The sequence below is a fragment of the Sporothrix schenckii genome, assembly GCF_000961545.1.
Source record: "Sporothrix schenckii 1099-18 chromosome Unknown Cont44, whole genome shotgun sequence".
Lineage (NCBI taxonomy): Eukaryota > Fungi > Ascomycota > Sordariomycetes > Ophiostomatales > Ophiostomataceae > Sporothrix > Sporothrix schenckii.
Genome location: NW_015971145.1, coordinates 5,673,270 through 5,695,939, shown reverse-complemented (window position 1 = coordinate 5,695,939; position 22,670 = coordinate 5,673,270). Strand labels below are relative to the sequence as shown.

Here is a 22,670-nt window from a genome sequence, read left to right as displayed (position 1 = left end):
ACTGTCGACTTGATGTATATTCTTTTGTGTCTTGTTTTACTCCGTTTACATCAGCAAGATATCATTTTGGTTTTGGGATTTTTGGAAGGTTTAGGTAAATGGGACTCAAGGAGAAAACAGCTTCAGCAAGGTGTTCTTGCCCTTTTCGATTCTTAGCGAATGACACTTTTGCCGGTGTTTTCTAACACTTTTCGAGCTCGCGGACTAGCACACAATCAAAGACGTGAGAAATGGACGCCAACAGCACAAGACATCAAAACGTTTATTTCTGGGTTCTGTATGGATGAGTCGCGAGCGTTTGGGATTCAATGTCCTGGAGGATAGCTAGACAATACAACGACCGACTTACGTTTCACGGGGATAGCTAGCCAAAAGAACGATCGACTTACGTGTCACACGTCTTTTATTCCAGCATGCTTGGCTTCTGTGGTTTGATGCCTGTTCGCGTAGAAGTAAACAATGGCTGTACAATGATGTAAACATTCAGAAATAAAGTACACTGAACCAGCCTTCGTGGTTTTGCCAAACCTTCCTATGTGCGCCTCAAAATCACAATGAAGAACAGAACAAAGAAAAGGAACAAGAAATAAAAAACACGATGGTGACAAAATCCGCAAAATCAATCCAGCTGCACCCTGGCAACATGCAACTCCAGAATGGAAACCACACACAGCTCACCATCTATTCGTCACTAGCCTTGCCCTTGCCCTTGCTCTTCCGCGACCGCTTCTTCTTCTTCTTGGGCTTGTCGGCATCGCTGTCGCCGCCCTCCTCTTGGTGCTCGCTCTTTCTCTTCTTGTGGCCCGATGCCTCGGCCTCGGGCGCGGTCGCCTCGTCCGCCTCGTCCACAAAGCGCTCAAAGCCAAACGTCGGGCCCGAGTGTTCGTAGTCGGCGCCAAACGTGTCGCGGCGCCACTGCCGCAGCCGTGCCTTCTTGCCCAGCTTCTTGCGGTCTTTGCGCTTGCGTTCCTCGTCGCGGAAGGTGGCCAGCTTCTTGAGGCCGGCAAACTCGTTGAGGGCCGCATCCGAGGGCGCCAGCAGAATGTCGCGGGCCGTGAGGCCAAACGCTTGCGGGCTGGTCTCGCGGTAGCGGAACCGACCGCCGAGCTCGGTGTTGACGCCCGTCGCAGGCCCGGCGGCAGCCAGGGCGGTCGGGTCGTCGAGCGCCATTTGGCGGTCAACGAGCGCCTCAATGCGCGCACGCTCGCGACGCGCCTCACGCTTGGCGTCGGCACGGTCCTTCTTCAGGGCCTTGCCGGTCTTGCGGCGCTTCGACGCGTGGCCCTCCTCATCGTCCTCGTCGTCCTCGTCGTCCTCGTCGTCCTCGTCGTCCTCGTCGTCCTTGTCGTCGTCGCCCGCCTCCTCTTCATCATTCTCATTGTCATCGTCCGACAGGGCGACGTTGGGTAGTGCCTCGTCTTCAAAGTCAGGGATCAGGTCCTTGATGTCGATGTCGTCGTCCCACTTGGGCTTCTTGGGCCGGTTCTTTTTGCTGCTCTTCTTGCCCTTCTTCTTTCCAGTGGGGTCCGCATTGTCGCCGTCCGCCTCCAGCTCGTCCTCCAGACTAGCGTCCTTCTCGGCATAGTAGTCGTCGCCAAAATGCTTGCGCATCTTGCTCTCCCAAGCGTCGTTGTCCCAGGCGTCGTCGAGCAGACCCATCCACTCGTCCTCGGCCAGGTCGCGGCCCGCCACGCCGGCCGCCTGCTTGATCTTGGCCAGCTTCTCCTGGGCCTCCTCAATGTTTAGCCTGCGCAGACGCGCCCGCTCCTCGCGGCGGGCCTGCTTCTCGGCCTCCTGCCGTTCGCGCTCCTGCTCGCGCTGCCGCTGACGGGCCGTCTTTTCCTCGCGCCGCACCGACCGCTCGGACACCACGGTACGGGAGTACGACTTGAGAACCTCGTTGCTCTTGTTCGGGTCCTCGAAACGCAGGTTGTACGCGGTTTCAAAGGCCTCGGCGCGCTCGCGATTGTTGTCCTCCTCCTCCTCCGAGTCAAACGCCTCCCATCCGGGGCCGGTCGTCTCGTCGTCGGGGACCCATGCACGCGAGGAGACAAAGTTGGACAGGAAGAGGGCCGGGTCCTTGTCGGCGTTCTCGACGTCGACCTTGGTGATCTTCTTGATGTGGCCGACACGAGACGGGTGGACGCCCGAGGCGGCGGCCGACTCTTTGGCGGCCTTGGTCGAGGCCTTGGGCTTGATGAATGCGTCGGCGTCGTCGGCGTCGTCGTCGTTGTCGCTGGCAGAACCACCGTCGGCGGCGTTCATCGAGTCGACGAGTGCCTTCTTGAGCGCGTCCTGCTCCTGCTGGTAGGTCTTTGTGAGGGATGCACCGCCGGGGCCGTTTGTGTTGTCGTCGTCGCTGTCGTCGTCGGCACCGACGTCGCCGCGCAAGTAGCGCTCACGGTGGTAATCTTGGAGGTAGATGGGCTTCTCCTTGGGGTCTCGGGCGGATGCCGCTGCGGCCTCCTCTCCCGCCTTCTCGGCCTCGGCGGCGTCAAAGAACTTGGCGTCCGCGTTGTACACACGCGGGTCCTTGTTTTTGATGGCTTGCAGGGCAGCTGACATGCGAGCGTCGAGGTCTTCGGTCAGGAGGTAGCCGTCTTCGTCTTCGGTGCCCTCGTCGGACGAGGACTCGTCATCGTCCATGTCGTCCGCTGCCTTGCCGTACTTTTCCTCCACTGCATAGTTAGTATGTCAGCTGTCAGCATGCAGTTCACCGTAACGACAATTGAGGTTGAATTGTCGAATTGTGGGGTGTCGGCTCACGTTTCTGCTTCTCTTCGCGCTTCTTGTTGTGCTCGTACCGCCGAGCGTACTCCTCGTTGATTGTGAACGAGGCAGCCTTGCCTGCGGCGCCCGAGCCAAAGGCGTTGGCCCCGTCCTCATCGTCGTCGTCGTCGTCCTCAAAGAGCCGCTTCATGGGATTCTTGCCGGCTGGCGCAGCCTCGTCGATCGCCATGTTGTCGGTTTGTCCGCTCGGCTGGCTTGACTCTTGATCTTGTGACGCTGAGTTGAAGGAGAGTTTGCGTGACGAGAAGGCACCCACAGCACCAAAGACTTTGCCGAGAAATCGAGACATAAAGAATGAAGAAAAGCAAAGGGCAAAAAAAAAGAGGGTCGCGATGGGGTTATGCCTGCATGGAGTTTGATTTGTTTTTCTTTTCTTTTTCTTTTTTTTTTTCTTTCCGAGTCTCCAAACTTTCGTCGCAGTCGTAGCTTCCTCGCTTTTTTAGTGGAGCCAAACTTTTTTTCAGAGCCTGCAGGACGATAAGATAAGGCAGGCGCCAAAGCGTGTGGATCCCCTGTCGGTCGCGCCTGCCAGCGATCTTTCTTTTGTCGTACGACGTAATTGCTCCGTTCTTCCTTCCTAATCAGAGCACCCGGTTCCGGCAATACCTAATTCCGTCCCAAGGCTGCCAGCGAAGGACAGTGCCGCACTAGGCCCCAGGCGGATTGGCTTCCAAACCTCCCGATTACGTTGGTCTGCTTTGCGTGACGCCGCCACTGCCCGCCACCACTCAATCCAAAGGACAGGCTGCCTCGATCGTGGACGTTCGACTTTCCGACCTTTTCGTCTCTATTGCCAACTCCGCATCGTCTTCGCATACCTGGCCTCTCTCAGCCCTTAATACTCCTTCCACCAACGAGCTCTTAATACGGATACTTTGTCCGCTCCGACTTTTACCGCCGTTAACTTCCAGCGGCATCGTCACCAATCGTTCTCCTTTACAACCCCGATCGACACTTGCAAACCGAAAGGGGCCGGCCTCCTATCCTCGCAGAGCCTTCAGACTTCCGACGTCTCCCATTTAGCGGCCGTTTGACCCTGCCGACTTGCAGTTCTCGTCTTTAATCGTTTGTTGACCGAATCATACCACATCATCCGTCATCATGGTGGATGCAGCATCGAAGCCGAGCAGCAGCGTGAAGCTGGTTCTTCTCGGCGAGGCTGCCGTTGGCAAGGTGCGCTTATTTTGTTTGGAGCTTGATTGAACAGCGAAGTGTATGCAGGATGTCGGAAGAAGCACTTGGCTAACGTCATCTACGTTGCAGTCTTCTCTTGTCCTGCGGTTCGTCAACAACGACTTCCAGGAGAACAAGGAGCCGACGATCGGCGGTATGTAATGCTGTGTCTCCCTTTCTATCAATGGGCTTTGTCCACCAAATGCTGACTTTCCTGCTCCCCCGCCCGACAGCTGCCTTCCTGACACAAAAGTGCAACCTGCCCACGCGGACGATCAAGTTTGAGATCTGGGATACCGCCGGCCAAGAACGCTTCGCCTCGCTCGCCCCCATGTACTATCGCAATGCTCAAGCCGCCCTCGTCGTCTACGACCTTACCAAGCCGACATCGCTCATCAAGGCGAAGCACTGGGTCGCCGAGCTGCAGCGCCAGGCCTCGCCCGGCATCGTCATTGCCCTCGTCGGCAACAAGCTCGATCTGACAAACGATGCGAGCGCCGCGGCGGGCGGCGACAGCAGCAGCAGCAGCAGCAACAACAACAACAACGACGCCGACGACGCCGACAGCTCCGACGCCCGCAAGGTCTCGACCGAAGAGGCCAAGACGTACGCCGACGAGGAGAGCCTGCTGTTTTTCGAGACAAGTGCCAAGACGGGCACCAACGTCAACGAGGTGTTCAACGCCATTGCCAATGCGATCCCAGAGACCTCGCTCAAGACGACGCGGGGCGGTGCGGCCGGTGGCGCGGCCGGTGCAGGCGGCCGGGCGGGCGGCGACGCCAACCGGGTGAACCTGCAGGGCGCGCGCGACCAGGGCGCAAAAGACGGCTGTGCTTGCTAAGCGGCCGCGGCGAAGACGGCGACAGACGACGACATGGAGACTGGACGATTCCAGAACGCGTTGGGCCGCGTCGAGGAGGACGAGCGAGAGACGAGCGTTTCACTGCCGGGGAATGGCCGGGGGATGCACGCACAGCCGGTGATGAGAAGGCTGCGCCATGATTTTTTACTTTTTTGTCACTCTTGTGATTATCGTCTTTTTGCATTTCTTGTATTGTCCCGATTCTCGACATCCCTCGTCTTCCTTTATTTTGCACCACCTCTCGTTTTTGTTTCTCGGGGTTGCTCTGACCAACATGCTGCTGCGTTGCATATCCTTTAGTCTCTATACATTATTCTCATTCTCACACAATACTATTCCAGAGGCTTTGCCTCACTGCCAACGGCTGAATGGACAGTTTATATATGCAGCATCCTGTGAACCAACTTTTGCGTAGCGGACAGTGCGACTGCCCTTCCACAAGGAAAACGACGCACACATAGCGACGGAAAAAAAGAAAAATTCTACCTTTTGCGTTTATGCGATGCGTTTTCTTATGTCTCTTGAGGATAATTTTGAAGAGCTTTCTAATTCGTTGCATTTAAGGAACAAGCAGTGCGGCGCAGCTGAGGGTGAATTTAGTGAAGAACAGCAGAGGTTCCAGGTCATCTTGCACTGAGACAGCGTTGTACTGAGAACGGAAGGATCGGGATGGCGCTGTTCATTAGAATCGAAAAGTAAGATTTAAGTATACTATACCTGATAATAGCTGCCAAACATAACATATATTATGTATACAGTACAAATGACGCACGCTTGCGCTTATCAAGGCATCAGCAAAACTGGAACCAGAGCAGCAGGAAGCAGTTGCGACCTCCGCTTTGTGTCGTCCCTTCCGCCGTCGTGCACTCCTCCTTCCCGTTATTAGGAAATCTTACAGCTCCCCTTTTCTCCCTCACTGCTTTTGACGCTTCAATTTGACACTTTTCTTCTCAACAGCCATCTCTCTCTCTCTCTCTCTGTCGGTCTCTCCCTCCTCAAACGTACCGTACCATTGAGCGCGAGGCTCTCACATCGTCCTATTGCACTCCCAAGCGGCAACAAAACTCTCGCCGCGCATCTGCCGATTGCTCTTGGCCTGGCCCACCTTTGTCCGTGCGACTGTCCACCAGTGTCCCGCGCCAACCAGTCCGCAAATTCATCAACGTCGGTTGCGTGGGCCTTTACAGAGCGACATCATCGCTTGTGTAGTCGCGACATCCCACCTTGCCGTCGGTGAACCTTGTACGCACGTCTGTACGCACGCGGCCATCCGCGACCTCTCATCCCACCGCAAAGTAGCCACGGTCGAGATTGCCCATCATGAAGACCGGCGGCATCGTCGTCCTGGTGATTGTGCTTTTGCTTCTGGCAGCTGGTGTTGGCTGGATCGTATTTGCTCGCCTCCGCGCACAGAGATTAGGGGTATGTCTCAGGCGACTCCATGTACGTCTGCCGTTGTCGCCTGTTTTCTTGTACTAACGTCTCGCCACGCAGCTCCCACCTCCGCCTTGGGTGTCTTTTATTCCGTTCTACAACTCCTCGCGTTCGAGCTACGGCGTGCAGCCGGCCCCCAGCGGCATCGGCGGCTGGTTCCAGGACCGCTTCCGTAGCCTCAAGGGCGGCCGCAACAACCGCACCGCAGCGGGCGCATACGAGGGTGCCGGCACATCGGGCCGGGGCGCCGCGCGCCATGGCTTCGGTCCTCTCGACCCGGACGATGCCTGGGACTCGCGTGTCGGCGCCGAGGCCGACGCCTACTACTACAACGAAGAGCAAGAGCTGGGCCTCCACGCCGGCGGCAACCCGCACGCCAACAGCAGCCGCTTGGACGTGGGTGGCGGCGGCGGCGGCGGCGCACGCGCCGACACGGCGTATCTCGGCGGTGGCGGCATGGGCGGCTCGTCCTACGACATGAACGTCCCAGCTGCCACATCCTCGCATGGCGACGACGCCTTTGAGGAGCGCGGCCGCGCGCGCGGACGCAGCCCACACCCGGCGACGGGCGCAAGTGGTGGCGGCGGCGGCGGCGGCAGCGCCCCCAACCCGTTTGACGACGACGCTGCTGACCCGAGCAACATCAGCTTGCGCGGCGTGAGCCCTCGACCAATGATCGATACGGGCGTGCACGACGGCCACAACGACAGCCACAATCCCGAGAGCCCGACGGAGCGCCGGTCCATGTTCCACGAGAACGTATAGACACTGTGGGAACGACGGTATAGTGGCCACAGGGGCTGTGGGCAGGCGACGTGGGCGGCTGGTCGAATACCAATTGAAGACCCGCGGCCACGATTCCAACAGGGATATGAGATGCGCAGGTTCTGCCTTTATTGACCGTCTTTTTTAACCCACTGTTTGTCTCTCTGAAATCATTGGAATGTGGGTCGTATTGAGTATACTTTGGTTTTGCTTCTTGGCTTCGTTTTCCCATCTGTTTTGGCTTTGTTTGGCTTTATTTTTGACATTGGCTTTTGGGTTTCAGTGGGCTGGTGCAAAGGCGCGCAGAATCCCATGTCTTGAAAAGGCGGAAAGGCGTTTCTGGCGTATAAAAACACAGGTTTTTTTTGGCGGGTGTTCTTTTCTGAGTTTCCTTTTTATTCGAGCTGCTGTGTCATTGGTATGTGTCGTTTCTTGGGTTTAAAGTCTTTTTGGTGTTGCTCTATCCTATTATTCTCATTCATACTTCGCGTCTCTCATTGCCGTGATGTGCGCAGCATCCTTAACTCGTCGAATGAGCTGTCGCGTTTGTGACATCACCTCTCGCCATTGGGATTTGACGTGCCAAGCGCCGTCTTTTAGCGACCCCTCCCCAACAACCCCACTATAATTTTCGCGAGATACTAAGTGATGCGGCCGACACAGTCGCTCGTCGAGCCTCATCCGTCATCCTTTCTTAATTTGATCCTCACCTCGCCAATTGTGCTGAAAATAGCATTGCTACATCTTTACCAACACCCAGCCTCCTCCACACCACTCACACACGACAATGGCCGACATTGACTTGCAGGCGGTGCATGACACGCTCGTGTCGGTCGCCTTTGAGGCGGGCCGCATGATCCTGGCGGCGGACCCCAACAACATCCCCAAGGGCACCAAGAAGAACTGTGAGTGGGAAGCCTAGGGGCCCGGAGCAAGGGTGTCAATGAAACTGCCGTGCTGACGAATGGGCCTCAGCCGTGGATCTCGTCACAGAAGCCGACCAGGCCGTCGAGCGCATGGTCTATGCGCGTCTCCGCGCCGACTACCCGACGTGCGAATTTGTCGGCGAGGAGACGTACGTCGCCGGCGAGACGCGCGTCACGGATGCGCCCACGTTCATTGTCGACCCGATCGACGGCACCACCAACTTTGTCCACGGTTTCCCGCACGCCTGCATCAGCCTCGGCTTCGCGGTCGGCCGCCGCCCGGTCGTCGGTGTCGTCTACAACCCGTTCCTCGACGTCTTGTACACGGGCATCAAGGGGAAGGGCTCGTTTATGGAGCGCAATGCGTCTCTGAGCCGGAACGCGCCGGGGCCGGACGGGAGCAACGGGAGCACCGTGGCCAGCCAGAAGCTGCGACTGCCGCTGGTGGGCCGCGGCGACGTGCAAGAGGCGCCGGAGCTGAGCGGGCTGGGCTCGGCGCTCGTGGCGATTGAGTGGGGCTCGGACCGGCAGGGCGCCAACTTTGACCTCAAGGTCGGCGTGTTCCAGCGCCTGGCGGCCGCCAAGGAGGAGGCCGCCAAGGAGGGGGCCATTGGCAAGAATGCCATGGTCCACAGCCTGCGGTCTCTGGGCTCGGCGGCGCTCAACTTTTGTGCCGTTGCAGCCGGCCAGCTGGACTGCTACTGGGAGGGCGGGTGCTACGCGTGGGACGTCTGCGCCGGGTGGTGCATCCTGTCCGAGGCGGGCGGGTTCGTGGCCAGCGGCAACCCAGGCGACTGGGAGCCGGCACTGGACAGCCGGCTGTACCTGGCGGTGCGTGGTGCGCCGTCAGGGGGCCGCGAGCTGGTGGAAGAGTTCTGGTCGGTGATTGGCGATGCCGGCACGATGATATATGTGCACTAAAAGGGCGTGTGAATACGGTTATATAACATGGAATAGAATAATACGGATGCGCTCAGCTTCGACAGATTCGCGATATGATTCAGTCTGGTGTCGTCAGACACCCGTGAAGCAACAATGTCGCATGGCGGGATGAGTCTCGCGCGGAAACATATCTTGGCAGGGAGATGTAAAAACATTCGACATGAAGGTTGACGTTGTGACCCCCACCGAAGAAGCGCAACCTCGATTGGAGGAATACGCAAAGGACACGTGCGGGAACTACTGCAGCTAACATGCATCTTTATATCTATGTATATGTACGTCCACATGCGCAACTGTTCTTAAAAAGATAACAATTGGCAAAAATCTGGCAAAACGTGCTGCAGCGGGTATTCGCTTTCATCACCGACCCGACTACTCATCCGCCGATTAGCGGTTTAGCTTGGGAGAGACGACGGGATGCCGTATTTCCTTGTATCGTGGAAGACACAAAGGTTGTACTTTTGCGTGGGGGAACGGTTGACGATGTCTGCAGTCCGGTTCTTGCTCTCTCTTATCTTGGCAGCACTCGGTCGCTAATACTCTCGGCCAACGACCAATAGCCAACCGCAACAGCCAGCCGCTTCACGGGAGAGATCTACGACGTGCCGTGTAATTACGTCCGAGAGAGGGCTGGATGCTGCGCACGCCATTTTCTGCTGCAGCTGTTACGTACGTGCGTGCAGTCGTGGACGTGCGCTGCAGATGAGCTGCATAATCTCACTCACCACAGACGATGGGCAGCGGTTTGTAGAAGCAGGTTATGGTCAAGGATGAATTTTCTGCAATAAGGAATGAAGGAAAAAATAAAAAACAAGATCTTCGAGTGAAGGATAAAATGGAGAGTATAGTACATCAAGATAAAAAGGAGAATGCAGTACACCAAAGGGCTAGTGACTTGCAGCTCTCATAAATTCCATTTGACTGTATCGTTCTTGTTCATATTTATGCTCTATTTATTCATTCTTCACAACCTATAATACCATAAATACTAAAGAAAACATCCTCCTCACACAATTCCATGTAGTATCTCGTCGCACCTCGCGTAGTTGAAGAGTCATGCAATATGCAGCTCGACACAACCTAATCTGACCGTCCACACCACCTTCTCATGGCTTGGCTTGTTTCTGCATGCCTGTCACCTCCGTTTTCGGCTGTTGTCGTTGTGTAGCGTCGACGGCCAGGTCTCGCCCCCAATGTTCCCTGTAAAGGAGCCTCGTAGCGTCCTTTTGTGACTTAGAGGCCGTGGCTAGCTTCGGGTCTCGGGCCTGGCCCCCTCCTTCCCAGTCTGAAAATTTAGCAGGACAGGAAATACGGCGTCCGACCGAAGAGGGGCAAGACGAATGGAGCAAGAACACGAAAAACGAGTCAGTCGCACTTGCCCATGCCATTTTTGTGACCTTCTTCGCACATCCTTGAACGGCGTTTATGAGAGGGGAAAGAGCGAAGAGGAGTACGCCCCGAGAGACCGCGCCTTTCCAATGCACTGCAACGAAGAGAAAACGGAAATGTCCGAAAGAAAAAGAAACGACCGACAACAACACGAAAAAGCAAAAGACGGGAAAGAGCAGTTGAACGCGCTTTCCAAGACGTTCACAGTATGACCTGGGTGCTCTTGCCACTGTTTCGCCGTCTTGTGTTGTCTTTTTCTCGTCTTTTTGCCACCCGCCCTGGCAACTTAACTTTGTTTTTTTTTCTGTCTTTTTTCCCAGTTCTAAACCAATTCGGGATCAACACACAAGTCCCACCATTGGGCAATGCACTTTTGTTCACATGTCTCCTCGTCGGAATGACCTCTGCAGCCTACTGAGTACACACCCGTTCTCCGCCCTTTTTTTCAATCTAAATCGAAGCCCAGACGACTTTCCTCGACTTCTTTATCTCGACTTTGGCGATTTTGTGCTCGTCCAACTCTTCAGGCTGGTGTCGCGACGGCCACGATAAAGAATGATACACGGCGGTGCTCTAGAAAAATAAAGCAGCAATCCCTTTGTATCGCCTGCATTTCCTGTATTGCCTGAATTGCTCGCATCTGCATCGACAAGAGCGACTTAGGACGTACAACGATAACGTTGCAGCGAGTCCATTCATGGTATCTTTGCGAATCCGTTCCAGATTCTCCCGAAAATCCACATATCACCAGCAAACAAAACGCCCTCAGTGGATCTCAGCACGGCGTAATACGACGTACGCAGTATGCCTTTGTACCTACACCCCCCCTCTAGACCCCCTCCCTGCAAGCCTCCCGTTGCATATGCTAGCGCCGCTGTCTGCCGCCTGGTCGGTTTGGTCTTGCATTGGTCCCGCCTTTTTTCTCTTTTCTATCCGATTCGATAGCCTGGCGAGAACCTCTGTTCGTCTTCTTCTCGCGTTTTTGGCTTTGTTGTTACGTTTTAACATGCCCCTTGACCCTTTTTTTTGCCCCCTCCATATTCTCGTCCTTTTATTTCGTTCCCGTTTTCTATATACCGTCTGCTCACCGTCTAGTGACACATGCCGTCGTGCAGGAGATTATTGCAGCCAAAGACCTCCCCCCTGCCCCTCCTTTCGAGTGCACAGAGTTAGCTCATGAGCTAGATAAGCCTGAAATTGATTGTTTTGAAGGAGACGCCGACAACCGCCAACCGACCACCGTCTGTCGTCCGCCGTCCGTCACCCACCTTTCTTTTCGTTTCCTTTCATTTTTCCATCGGCCCTCCTGACCCCCCGTCTACACTTTTCTTATATTTTCCTTGTGGCAAGACAAGATAAATACAGAAGCAACCTGCCCCCTCCTTTTCTGTTCTCTCTACCCTCCTTTTTCCCTTTTCTTTACTTTTCTTTTCCTGTAAAAATATATCTTTATTGTCTTCTTGTGCCTGTTCCAAGTGAAACTAAACTGTTTGTCTTCGTACATTATTTTGTAACGCGAGAAACAAAAAGAAAAAAAGATTCAAAAGAGACAACGCAGACTTCTGTGAAACAGAAAATACTTACCTACAGAGCAAAGGGCAGCCCCGTCGTCAACTGTTCTATATCTCCTCGTACGATATAGACCAGACAGCCGCAAGACAAAACGACGAGACGAGACGAAGAGCCATGGGCCTATTCCAACAACGATTAAGTCGCGACCCGGATGCGTTTCCTGCCTTTCAGCTATTTATTCTAGGTAAGAACCAACCCGCGACAACGCCACGACCACCACACACCATAAGCTAACCTCGTCACAGCCATTGTCCGCCTGGCCGAGCCCATTGCGCTCACGTCCATCTTCCCCTACGCCTGGGCCCTTGTCAAGCACTTCCAGATCGGCGACGAGAGCGATGCCTCCTTCTACGCCGGCATCCTCATCTCTTCCTTCTCGCTCGCCGAGGCTGTCATGGGCATGTACTGGGGCGGCCTGTCCGACCGCATCGGCCGCAAACCCGTGCTGCTGGTCGGCTGCATCGGCACCATGCTGAGCATGATCGTCGTCGGCATGGCCCGCAACATCTGGGTGGCGTTGCTGGGCCGTGTTATGGGCGGTTTGCTGAACGGCAACATTGGCGTCATCCAGACCATGGTCGGCGAGCTGGTCAAGAAGCCCGAACATGAGCGTGAGTCCCTCCCCCTTCCCCCGTACATTTTGTGTGTCCCATTTGCGAATTTGTCCAACTAACGTCTTGCAGCCCGCGCATACTCCATTATGCCCTTCGTCTGGAGCATCGGCACCATCATCGGCCCTGCCCTTGGCGGCACGTTTGCCGACCCGCACGCGTCCTTCCCCGAGCTGTTCCCCCGTGGGAGCCTGTTTGACCGTTTCCCTTATTTGTTGCCCAACCTGCTTTGCGCGCTCCTGCTACTCATTAGCATCTTGATGGGCTACGTTCTCCTCGAAGAAACGCATCCGGACCTGCAGCCGCCTGTGGTCGCATCCAAAACCGCCCTCGACTTTGACGACAGCCAGCAACAGTGCAGCACGTACGTCTCGGACGAGACGCCGCTGCTGGAGACATCGGACGCGTTGAAGCGACCCGCCGTCGACCTGCGTGCCGAGACGTATGGAACGTTCAACCGCGACCGTGACCGCGAGGAGGGGACGTCCACCTCCGACCCCGCGACCGCAACCACCAGCACCCGCCAGCCCACGGCCAGTTTCGCTGCTGGCAACAAACCAAACACCACAAATCGCGCTACCTCTGTCAACATCTTCTCGCGTCGCATCCTGGCTGTCGTGCTGGCGCTTGCCATCTTTTCGTACCACAGCATGGCCTACGACTCCACGCTGCCCATCTTCTTTGAGGACGACCGTGTTGTTCCGTTTCCAAGTGGGGACAGCACCCGTGGCTCCTTTTCCTTCAACCCCCTGTACTCCCCGGGCGGACTCGGGCTTTCCCTGCGCGCCGTCGGCATGATCATGGCCATCAACGGCGTCATTGCCCTTTTTGTCCAGGCCGTCGTCTTCCCGCTCGCTGCATCCTGGTTCGGTGTCGGCCGCCTGTTTATGCTGGTCACCATCCTGCATCCGCTCGCCTATGTCGTCGTCCCCTGGCTACTGTACGTGCCGGCCGCGTGGCTGTACCCGGCCATCTACGCCTGCATGGCCCTGCGCAACCTCTTTGCCATCCTGGTCTACCCGCTGCTGCTCATCCTCGTCAAGGAGGCCACGCCTTCGCCCTCGGTGCTCGGCAAAGTCAACGGCATGGCCGCCAGCGCCGGCGCCGCCTGCCGCATGGTCGCCCCGCCCATTGCGGGTTACCTGTACACGGTCGGCAGCCGCATCGACTGCACCGCCCTGGCGTGGTACGGTGCTGCACTTGTCGCGCTGGTCGGTGCGCTGCAGTGCTTCTCGCTCGACCGCACGCCGCCGGCCGCCCTGCACACGTCGACTGCCCAGTCCTCCGAAGGCGATGGCAGAGTTGTCTGAGCGCTCTTGTCAGAGACCCTCCCTCCTAATGCCTCTGTGCTTTATCGCTCCCGTCCGGTGTTTACTACTGGTCGTTTCTGTTTTATTTGTTTGTTCATTCAGCGAGCGTGTTCGTTGGACACCGCGTTTCTGGCTTGGCGTTCATTGATGATTCGGAGTTGGTTTTTTCTTGAGCTTTCGAGCATGGCGCTCTGTCTTTCTGGGCAAAGGATTTTTTTGTCTGGGATTTTGTCTTAAGGTTTTCTGCGGTTGCGAGCGTAATGGTGCACTTTTACAGAAAAGTTTTGCGTTTGTTTTATTTTTGGGTTGGTTTTGGCGGAATACATAGCTGGATAGGATGTCGTTCAATTTACTTGGTCGTTAGCATTGAATTTTCAGGCGAGGCTGTCGTGTCAAGACCACTAAAATGGCCAAACTTAGCTTACTCATCAAGGCTGTCACCCACTGTGAGGTCACAACTGGGCTAGAGACAAACGCCGATATCAGTCAGAAAATTCATCAACAGCAACTCGCCCATATAACACATACTTTTTTCATAAATTGACAGAAGCAACTTACCACAAGTATCCAGTATGGTGCAGCTGAAAGAAATTTCAGATGAGGTGGCCGAGAAGTTGAAGCTGGGAGAGACCAGCCCAGCAACTGACAACGACGGCAAGGTGAAAAAGGCAGAGGCACAGCCAGCGCCGGCACCATCGACAGCACCAGCACCAGCACCAGCTGCTTCCACATCACGGCCGGCACAAGATGCGGCATCAGAACCAACCGTCGCGGGCCCGGAGCTGCCACCGGCCAGGGCACTCACAAGTGGCAAGACGGCGGACGAGATTCTCGCCGAGCTCAACAAGTCGCCCCTCTTCATGACCGACCTTGAGGACAACGACGACATCGCCGCGCTGCAGGCGCTTGCCTACGAGGGCACGCCCTTTGAGAACGCCGGCGATTTCAAGGAGCGCGGCAACGAGTGCTTCCGTGAGTCCAAGTGGGCCGACGCCCGCGAGTTCTACGGCAAGGGCATTGCCCTCCTCGCTGCCGAAGACAAGCGCCGTGCCCGCGGCGAGGCGCCCAAGCTGGAGGCCGACGAGGACGGAAAGCTGCCCGACGACCCGGACACGCCGGACCAGGTCGCCCAGCAGCACGCCCTGCTGGCCCAGCTGTACGGCAACCGCGCCGCCTGCCAGCTGGAGCTGCGCAACTACCGGTCGTGCACGCTCGACTGCGGCTGCGCGCTGCGCCTCAACTCGGCCAACACCAAGGCCTGGTTCCGCAGTGCCAAGGCGCTGCTGGCCCTCGACAAGACCGACGAGGCCGACGAGGCCTGTGCGGGCGGCCTGGCCGTCGACCCCCAGAACGCGTCGCTGCTGCGCCTCAGCAAGGACATTGCCGCGCGCGCCGAGATGGTGGCGGCCCGCAAGCGCCGCGAGGACGAGCGCGTGGCGCGTGAGACGCGCAAGAAACAGCGCCTGCGGGCGGTGCTGCGCCTGCGTGGTGTGCGCACGCGCACAACGGCGCAGCCGCCCGAGATGGAGGATGCCGCGGTGCGGCTGGAGCCCGAGGACGACGGCACGTACGACCTCGACGTGTCCAAGAGCACGGTAAGCTACCCGACGGTGCTCCTGTACCCGCTGAAGCTGCAGTCCGACTTTATCAAGGCCTTCAACGAGACGGAGAGCCTCGGCGACCACCTGGCGTACATCCTGCCGGTGCCGTGGGACACGACGGCCAAGGACTATGCGGCACCGGCGGGCGTTGACTGCTATATGGAGACCATCGCCGGCAGCCTGGTCAAGGTCGGCAAGAAGATGGCGCTGGGCAAGATCCTGGCGCAGGCGAGCGTGGAAGTTGTTGACGAGGTTGTTCGCGTCTTTGTCGTGCCCAGGGAGCAGGCCGAGTCGTGGGTGCGTGAATTCAAAGAGAAGAAGGCTGCAGAACGAGGGGAGCAGACCGAAAAGTGAGGGAGGACTTTGAATTATCATTGATACCAAATTACCTTTAAAAAACGACAAATATACCAAAAGAATAAGTAATAAATCAATTAAATGTCAATGAACAATACCAAGTAAAAAACCAAGAACAATGCCTCACGCCTCTCGGCTCCGTCCACCGACCATCCAATCCTCATCCTCACCGAGAATAAATCGAGAATGAACAGAAAACGTAAAATAGGAAAACAAAGTAGACAAGAAATCGCATATTAAATAAAAAAAATTCACAATGACGATATACAAAAAGACCGCTGTGACGGACTCAGTGGAGCTCGAAACTTTTCGAGATAAATGGCCAAATTAATTCAACCGAACAGTCTTTGCCTTTCCTATCACCAGACTCCATGGATCCCATCACACGTGCCTTCCTCTCTCTGCCCTTTCCTGTTCACCGACTAGGACTTGCGCCGCTTGTTGCATGGAACTTCATCGTCACACAGGAGCGATGCTATGCTTGCGATGAGTCGTGGGTCGTTTTTGGGCTTCTTTGTGTCTGGACGGCGGCCGTCATTGAAGGTGTCAGGTGCCTGCATCTTAACACTGAAGTTGACGAGCACTTCGGCCGCATCCACATCGGTGGCATTCCAGGACGAAGATGACGACGATGGCCCCGCCACACCACCACTGACCTTGGCTTTGCGGCGCTTAGTTGGCGTTTTCTGTAGGGGATGGTAATGCACATCGTGCCCTTGGTTGTCGGCTGGCCCTATTGGTTTCTTGTCTGTCTCTAGGGCCGTCGCGTACTTCACTTCGTCCTTGACAACAACATGCACAGGTCCCGAGTGTGGTTTCTTCTCGTCCTCGCTGGAATGGCGTAGATGAGCGTGTTGTCTGCGTGGTGGAGATGGGTAGCAGTACGATGGTGCAAAGTGGCCATCTTGGTGTCCATTGTCGGCGACACCCCTTCGATGCTCGAAGCCAGGATTCGAAAGAGTCGCTTGAAGGGCACTGCCGACCCGCGGCACCGACGATTGCGTTTCCTCCACTTTCGGTCTCCAGCGTACCTGCTGGTCTGATGAAATTAGACGGGGCGACGGCGGTGAGTCCAAATGTGGCCGCCTTGGCTGAGTGTGTCTGGAAAGCTCTTCAGTTGAGTTGGGGATGTCGCACTCATAACCCGTTCTCAAAGAGGGCAGCGATTGGTGCTCTCGCTGGTGAGTGTGGTCTGTAGTGTAGTTGTGGCTGTTTCTCACGTGGCCATGTCGATTCCGTGTATGCGCGTCACGGCGGAAGAGATTTGGCAATGTGACTGAAGAGGGAACAGGCATTCGAGTTAGGGGAGGCAGTCTCCCGTGCTCTACAGGCGATGGGAGGAGAAGGTCATCATGTTGCGGCGCCGAGTAGTTGATTGGAGCCAGTTGTGGCCTTCCGTCCTCGAGCGCGTCGGCGATGTGGCGGACGTACAGAGATTCGGGCGGTGGTAGGATTCGGCGATGCATACTTGAAGGACGGGAATGGATATCTGGCTGCTGGTATGTGCCTTGCGAGCCGCCATGCGGCTGTCGGATCCGACTCTGATGGAAAGATGACGTCGTGGCCCCATCTTCTATCGCCCGAATAACGTCCTGTCGCATGAGCTCCGTCTCTCGAGCTGCCTCTGCAACAAGAATTGGGTCGATGACCATGCGTGCAAAATCGGACGACTGGGGAGGCAAGCAATCAGACGGGAAGTCTGGTCCGAATATCGGAATGAGGGCCCCGGCGATGTGATAGCAGAATGTAGCACAGACTGCTCTCGCGCAGGAGTAAGGCATCCAGTAGCCTTTTATTTCGCTTGTGAGTATGTGGGCATGACTGTCACCAACACCATGAAAGAAGACGAGACGTACCTTGGGCCATGATTGAACCCCCGGTGATGCTGTACGTGATTTCGCGGAGCCCCGGGTTTAGGTTGAGCATTTTTGCCGGCGTCGTCTGATATTTTTATCGTGTTAGTAGTTCGGCCGCGGCCCGTTCACCGTCCGATGGGAATTGATTCATCTCATCTTTGGGTGCTCATGCTCCACACCGACGCTGTTGTCACGTACCTTGCTGTACTTGCAGCACTTGAAGAACGGGGTCATGCGAACGAGGCCGACGTTGTAGTCCCACATGACGTGGTACTCTTTGTCATCGCCTGGGACCTTGAAGACATATTGGAAGACTGATCGGTGAGCATGACTTGGACAACAAGTAGCATGGGTCGAGACGTTCAGCAATGCAAGGGTCTCTTACCTTCGAAGCTTTCTCGGCCTGTCTTTTCAAAGAAGTCTTTCTTGCCGCTGGCATACGGGATGTGTCGACAAAACTCCTCGATGCTTTCGAATGGATAAATTTGGAACTCCTCGATACTCCGTCTCGCAGTGGCATTGAGGCCGTGCTCGAACGGGCGGAAACGGACGGCGCCTTTGGGATGCGCTCGAGCGAATTCGACAAACGGGCCTTGGGACGACCCGCTGACCATATGGCTCCGGCTGGCCACCTGGTACAGGTTGTCGCTGTACGCCGTGGCCGGTGATTCCATCATCGTAGCCATCGGCGTTGATGCGAAGGAGGACGATGGAGATGAGACGCTCGATGGAGATCCAAATGTCTGGCCGGGATGACCCTGGGATGGAGATGTTGTGACCTGCTCAGATGGTCCCTTTGGGTGCAAGAGGGTTGACACGGACATATTTTGAGCCTCTCGTTTGAAAATGACGGCAGCCCAACGTGACAAGACAAGGAGGCCGAGTTAAATGGACCCGAACGAGAGAGGCGGGAGAAGACGAGGGGAGAAATGAAAACGCGAAGAAAAGAACAACTGAGCGAATGCGAAGCGGTAGAGAAACTGATAGAAGACAAAGGAGAGGGGAGGAGTGCGACAATGTGATATAGGTGAAAGTGGTGAGCACCAGAGTGCCGTCTTGTAAGACGGCCTTTGACGTGCCTGTATTGACCGTCTCTTGTTTGTTTGGCGCTCAGGTGAATGACAGCGCCAGGGGGTGGCTCACCGGTGCAAGCTGGGGTTCCCAGTGACCAAGGGTGATGTTGTGCTCGACCAGACAACCGCGACGAGACTGGGAGAAAGAAACGGGATAGGGTAGAATGAGCACAATGAGCACAAGGAGTGAAAAGGTGGCCGGTGACAGTGTGAAAATGGCTATGAGAAGGGGAGAGAAAAGAGGCAGCTGGAAGAGAGCGAGGGGGGCGAAGGCTTATATGGCTATGGTCGCACGCATACAAAGCCATACTGGGTAGGAGCGGTGGAGAGAAACAGCAGAACAGCAGGAAGCAACGACCAGAGGTCAGGGCGGGTGTGCTTCATGACAGACAGTACGCTCGTACCAAGCGGGCAAGAACGGCCTGTCCGCTGTGGGTGAGGCTTCACCTTCCACCCCCAATATTCAAAGGTGTGGAAGGTACCGCCTGGTGGCTCTTGCCTCAAGTTCCCTACTTTCCAGCTGCCCCTTCCACTTTTAACAATTTCCTTTTTTTGTTGTTGCAACTTCCCCTTCAATGTTGAGAGTCCGTCTTTCCTTCTATTCTCGGATGTATCCATGTGTGAAACAAAACGTCTGTGCCCGAACTCCGGCCCACGTTGACCTACACCTTGCCGGATCGTCTCTCCTGCTGTCTTCGCCGCCATGTCCTGGTTTCTCTACACCTGTGCGTCTACGGTACCTTCATCTTGCTCACCTTATTTTCCGCCTTGCAGGTGTCAGGCACCGATCTGGCCATCCTTTCTCGTCTGTCTCTCTCGCTCGCGCGCCCATGACGGGGTTCCCATCTCGTCAGAGACAGCCCTTGCAGATGCCGCCTCGATTTGCCCCAAAATCATGTTCTACAGGCGTTGGGCCACCTGAACCTCATTTTTATTGTCGGTGTGCGTGCTTGAGCAACAGACGGACCAAGGACAGCAGCATGTAGAGGCAATGGCCTGCATTGTGGAGTGGGTTCTGTCCTGGGTGCTTGGGTGCTTGGCCCTTGCCGCCTCTCCTTTCTTTGTTTACGATGTCTCATGATCAACTGGAGTCGGGCCTCCTTTCTAGAAAATACTTGGAAGACGTGCGAATCAACGGCGACTCTTGGACCCTTGTGCAGTCTTTTTGCTGTAAATTGGCGGCCGTCTCCCTGCACATATCGATCACCGCCGAAATTGTCGGAGACTGGGGTGTTGGGCGGGCTTTCTTGGAGAGGGTTAGGCAGCTTGAGAAACGGAGCAAGCTATAAAATGACAAGTGATCGAACACGACCACGGAACGGGCGACGAAGCGAGGAAAAACGAGCGGTTGGCGACACTTTAATTCTTGCTGCCCACAAAAGTGACAGAGTCGATTTTTCGTTGGAAAAGGGAGACAGAGGCGAGAAAGAGGCCGAGAGAGCCGTCGACAATCTTGTCGAACCGGATCAAAGACGGGCACTGTTGGGGTTGAAGGGAAAGAGGAACAACGAGAATGGCGGGAAATGGATAATAACAACAAGAAACAAGACATGGTCTTAGCTACCCTCGTGGACCGAACAGCTGCAACAAACGGATACAACGAGGAGTGGAAAAGAAGAGAAACGAGAGAGCAGAAAGAAGAAGTGAGAATCGACTGGGCCGGGCCCTTTGTCTGTTGGCCTCCAGGACTCGCATGCCGCATATTGGGCTCCAGAGAAGAAAGGCTGGCTGCATGGAAACCAAAAGAGAAGCCAAATAAACAGTCCGCTGGCCTGTTTTGCTTGTGCATACGCTAACCAGCATGATATTGCCACGGTTGGTTTGCCTCCTACTGCCAATAACTTTGCCAGTGACAAGGCAGTATGCATCGGAATATTAGCGGCGGGTTCAGAGATGGACCTTGGGATACACAGGGACTGGCTACGAGGCAGATGGGGAGACCAGGAGATGAAGAGGTGCACATCACCCTTCCCAAATGGGAGCGAATCACGGCGAAATCAAAACACAAGGGCACAAACGGCGGTACACTGGACAAGAATGTGAGCATCACTGGAGCCTGAGAAGACGCAAGTTAGCGAAGAGTCGGCAACACCGTGAAACCAGTCTAGGCAGGGCGGGACAGACGACACAAATATGACGAAAAAAAATCAATGACAGGCGGAAGGGCTCAGAAAACGAAATACAAAATACAAAATACCAAAATATGATATCAGACAAGTGAGCAACCACAAAGAAGACCCTTCGCCCCCGGCCCGCCTCTTTCCAATAGTCCAATATTGTCGATGGGGATAGGCAGGTAGACAGCGCCGTCGCCCATGCCGGAGCCCCACGTCACTGGCCATTTACCATTTCCTCGCCATGACTTCTATTTGAATCCACGGTCTGGCCGAGAGATGTGAGTTTGTGGCTGGCCAAGAGGCGAGGTGAAAATGACAGATGAGATGGCGGGTAGTTGCGGGTCACCGCCTTTGTGAAGGTGAAGAGGTGAGTTCGCAGCTTGCCAAAACAGAAGGGATCGAAAGTTCAAATGCAAGAATCGAACAACTGCAACCTTGGAAAAATTCAGTACCTCCTTTCACCCTCTCTCAGGCACGAGACGAGTGGCACGGTTACCTGCAGCGCCGACACATCATGAACTGGTGGCTAACCGTGGAATTCATATCTGGATGTCTCATCTTTTTTTTTCTTCTTTCTTTTCGAGCCCTTGTCTCTCCCTGCCATCGTCTCCTCCCTCTCCCCTCGTTTCCTTCCTGCCTGCCTTTGCCAGCCGTCCATCCGTGGACCGACGTGTTCCCATACGTACCGGCAAAGTCCTTGTAGAACAAAGGACGGCCAACAAAATGAAAGGGCAAACCAGAGGCGAAAAATCAATCAATCAAATACGAGACCGGTCGTCCAGCCTAGGGCAAAAGAGACAAACTGACGGCCTGCTCGCTTGACTCGACACACGTGGCATCTGCAGCTACTCGTTAATTAAGAATGATGCATGAAAGAGACGTTCGAACACCGCCAGAATAAAGTAGTCTACGGGCCAGTGAGCTTGAGAAAACAGTATCAGAAGTCGGTGAGCACGACGGCCCAGCTCGCCGCCTTGTCCAAGATCATCTATTTTCCAGAGTATTGTTTTTTTAAATGGAAGTAACTATCTACCTTTTGTGTGTATACCTGCAAAGTAGAAGTAAAATAGGAAATTTTCAGCTCTCAGTCATGAACAAGGCAAGCTACGGTCGATATGTTTGGAGTTGCTGGATTTGCAAGGATTTGGCTCTGATTTCACTTTTCACCTCTACATTTGCAGGTGTGCTCCTGACATAGATTGTAGAGATCGGATCTGTTGTACGAGTAAAATTCTTCGCCTTTGCCTTTTCGTTTTCTTTCCCTCTTTTTTTTGTGCGTGCAACGGCGGAAGGACGGAAGTCAAAGAGATAGAAATAAAAAGGATGCGCACTGACGCTACATCCCTCTGACCCCTTGGCCGTTGACTTGCTATATTGCATCCGCGTCTGTTGTGGCGCGTACTTGATGTCCTACTTTTTCATCCTCGCCGGTACCCTTGACTGTGTGTATTTGGAACAAACGTGCCCTTCTTACTCTCTCAGCGTATTTTCAACATTAATTTATTCGGATGGCACAAAATCATCCAGAGTATGTTCTCCTCAGGACGAAAATTGTAGCCGATCTGCTGGTTCATGGAGAGCGTGTTTCCAGTTTCCACTTTTATTATCTCATGCGTTAGCTGTATCACAGCATGGCACCAAGACCAGAGAATAAGCCTCGCCGTAGATGGCGCCAAGGTAACAAAATAGCAACAAGCATAATACTAAAACGGTCTCTCATTTTAACCTTTTTGTCTCCTTATCTCCTTGTCTCGTCTGAGTTAGGGAGCACAAAAAAGACAAATGAAGGTTAAGGCGAGAGAGGGACTATGGTACCAGGCGGGGAGAGACGAAGAAAACAACAAAAAAAAAACTACTTAAAAAACTTAAAGAGATAATCTGGTTTCAAAGCA

General features: G+C 55.0%; 8 protein-coding genes across 8 annotated transcripts; 5 read left to right on the top strand and 3 right to left on the bottom strand.

Moving 5' to 3' along the window:
• Nucleotides 1-681: 681 nt before the first annotated feature.
• On the bottom strand, nt 682-3,079 carry SPSK_08629 (protein KRI1; the record flags this gene model as incomplete). Its single annotated transcript, XM_016735220.1, has 2 exons — nt 682-2,678; nt 2,767-3,079. 2 exons carry the CDS (start codon nt 3,077-3,079, stop codon nt 682-684), a joined length of 2,310 nt encoding a protein of 769 aa, XP_016588515.1.
• An 812-nt stretch (nt 3,080-3,891) lies between these two features.
• Nucleotides 3,892-4,804, top strand: SPSK_09643 (Rab family, other; the record flags this gene model as incomplete). Its single annotated transcript, XM_016736215.1, has 3 exons — nt 3,892-3,963; nt 4,012-4,117; nt 4,197-4,804. 3 exons carry the CDS (start codon nt 3,892-3,894, stop codon nt 4,802-4,804), a joined length of 786 nt encoding a protein of 261 aa, XP_016588514.1.
• Nucleotides 4,805-6,145: 1,341 nt separating this feature from the next.
• On the top strand, nt 6,146-7,024 carry SPSK_09670 (uncharacterized protein; the record flags this gene model as incomplete). The annotated part of the gene is made up of 2 exons (XM_016736242.1): nt 6,146-6,247; nt 6,320-7,024. 2 exons carry the CDS (start codon nt 6,146-6,148, stop codon nt 7,022-7,024), a joined length of 807 nt encoding a protein of 268 aa, XP_016588513.1.
• Nucleotides 7,025-7,811: 787 nt separating this feature from the next.
• On the top strand, nt 7,812-8,871 carry SPSK_09509 (myo-inositol-1(or 4)-monophosphatase; the record flags this gene model as incomplete). The annotated part of the gene is made up of 2 exons (XM_016736081.1): nt 7,812-7,929; nt 8,000-8,871. The coding sequence occupies 2 exons, from the start codon at nt 7,812-7,814 to the stop codon at nt 8,869-8,871; spliced, it is 990 nt and encodes a 329-aa protein (XP_016588512.1).
• Nucleotides 8,872-11,967: 3,096 nt separating this feature from the next.
• SPSK_08926 (MFS transporter) lies at nt 11,968-13,774 on the top strand (the record flags this gene model as incomplete). The annotated part of the gene is made up of 3 exons (XM_016735511.1): nt 11,968-12,037; nt 12,099-12,464; nt 12,537-13,774. The coding sequence occupies 3 exons, from the start codon at nt 11,968-11,970 to the stop codon at nt 13,772-13,774; spliced, it is 1,674 nt and encodes a 557-aa protein (XP_016588511.1).
• Nucleotides 13,775-14,346: 572 nt separating this feature from the next.
• SPSK_09246 (TPR repeat protein) lies at nt 14,347-15,729 on the top strand (the record flags this gene model as incomplete). The annotated part of the gene is made up of 1 exon (XM_016735822.1): nt 14,347-15,729. One exon carries the CDS (start codon nt 14,347-14,349, stop codon nt 15,727-15,729), a length of 1,383 nt encoding a protein of 460 aa, XP_016588510.1.
• Nucleotides 15,730-16,154: 425 nt separating this feature from the next.
• On the bottom strand, nt 16,155-17,658 carry SPSK_09156 (uncharacterized protein; the record flags this gene model as incomplete). Its single annotated transcript, XM_016735735.1, has 2 exons — nt 16,155-17,521; nt 17,589-17,658. 2 exons carry the CDS (start codon nt 17,656-17,658, stop codon nt 16,155-16,157), a joined length of 1,437 nt encoding a protein of 478 aa, XP_016588509.1.
• A 77-nt stretch (nt 17,659-17,735) lies between these two features.
• Nucleotides 17,736-18,412, bottom strand: SPSK_09812 (uncharacterized protein; the record flags this gene model as incomplete). Its single annotated transcript, XM_016736382.1, has 2 exons — nt 17,736-17,902; nt 17,974-18,412. The coding sequence occupies 2 exons, from the start codon at nt 18,410-18,412 to the stop codon at nt 17,736-17,738; spliced, it is 606 nt and encodes a 201-aa protein (XP_016588508.1).
• Between the last annotated feature and the right edge of the window lie 4,258 nt (nt 18,413-22,670).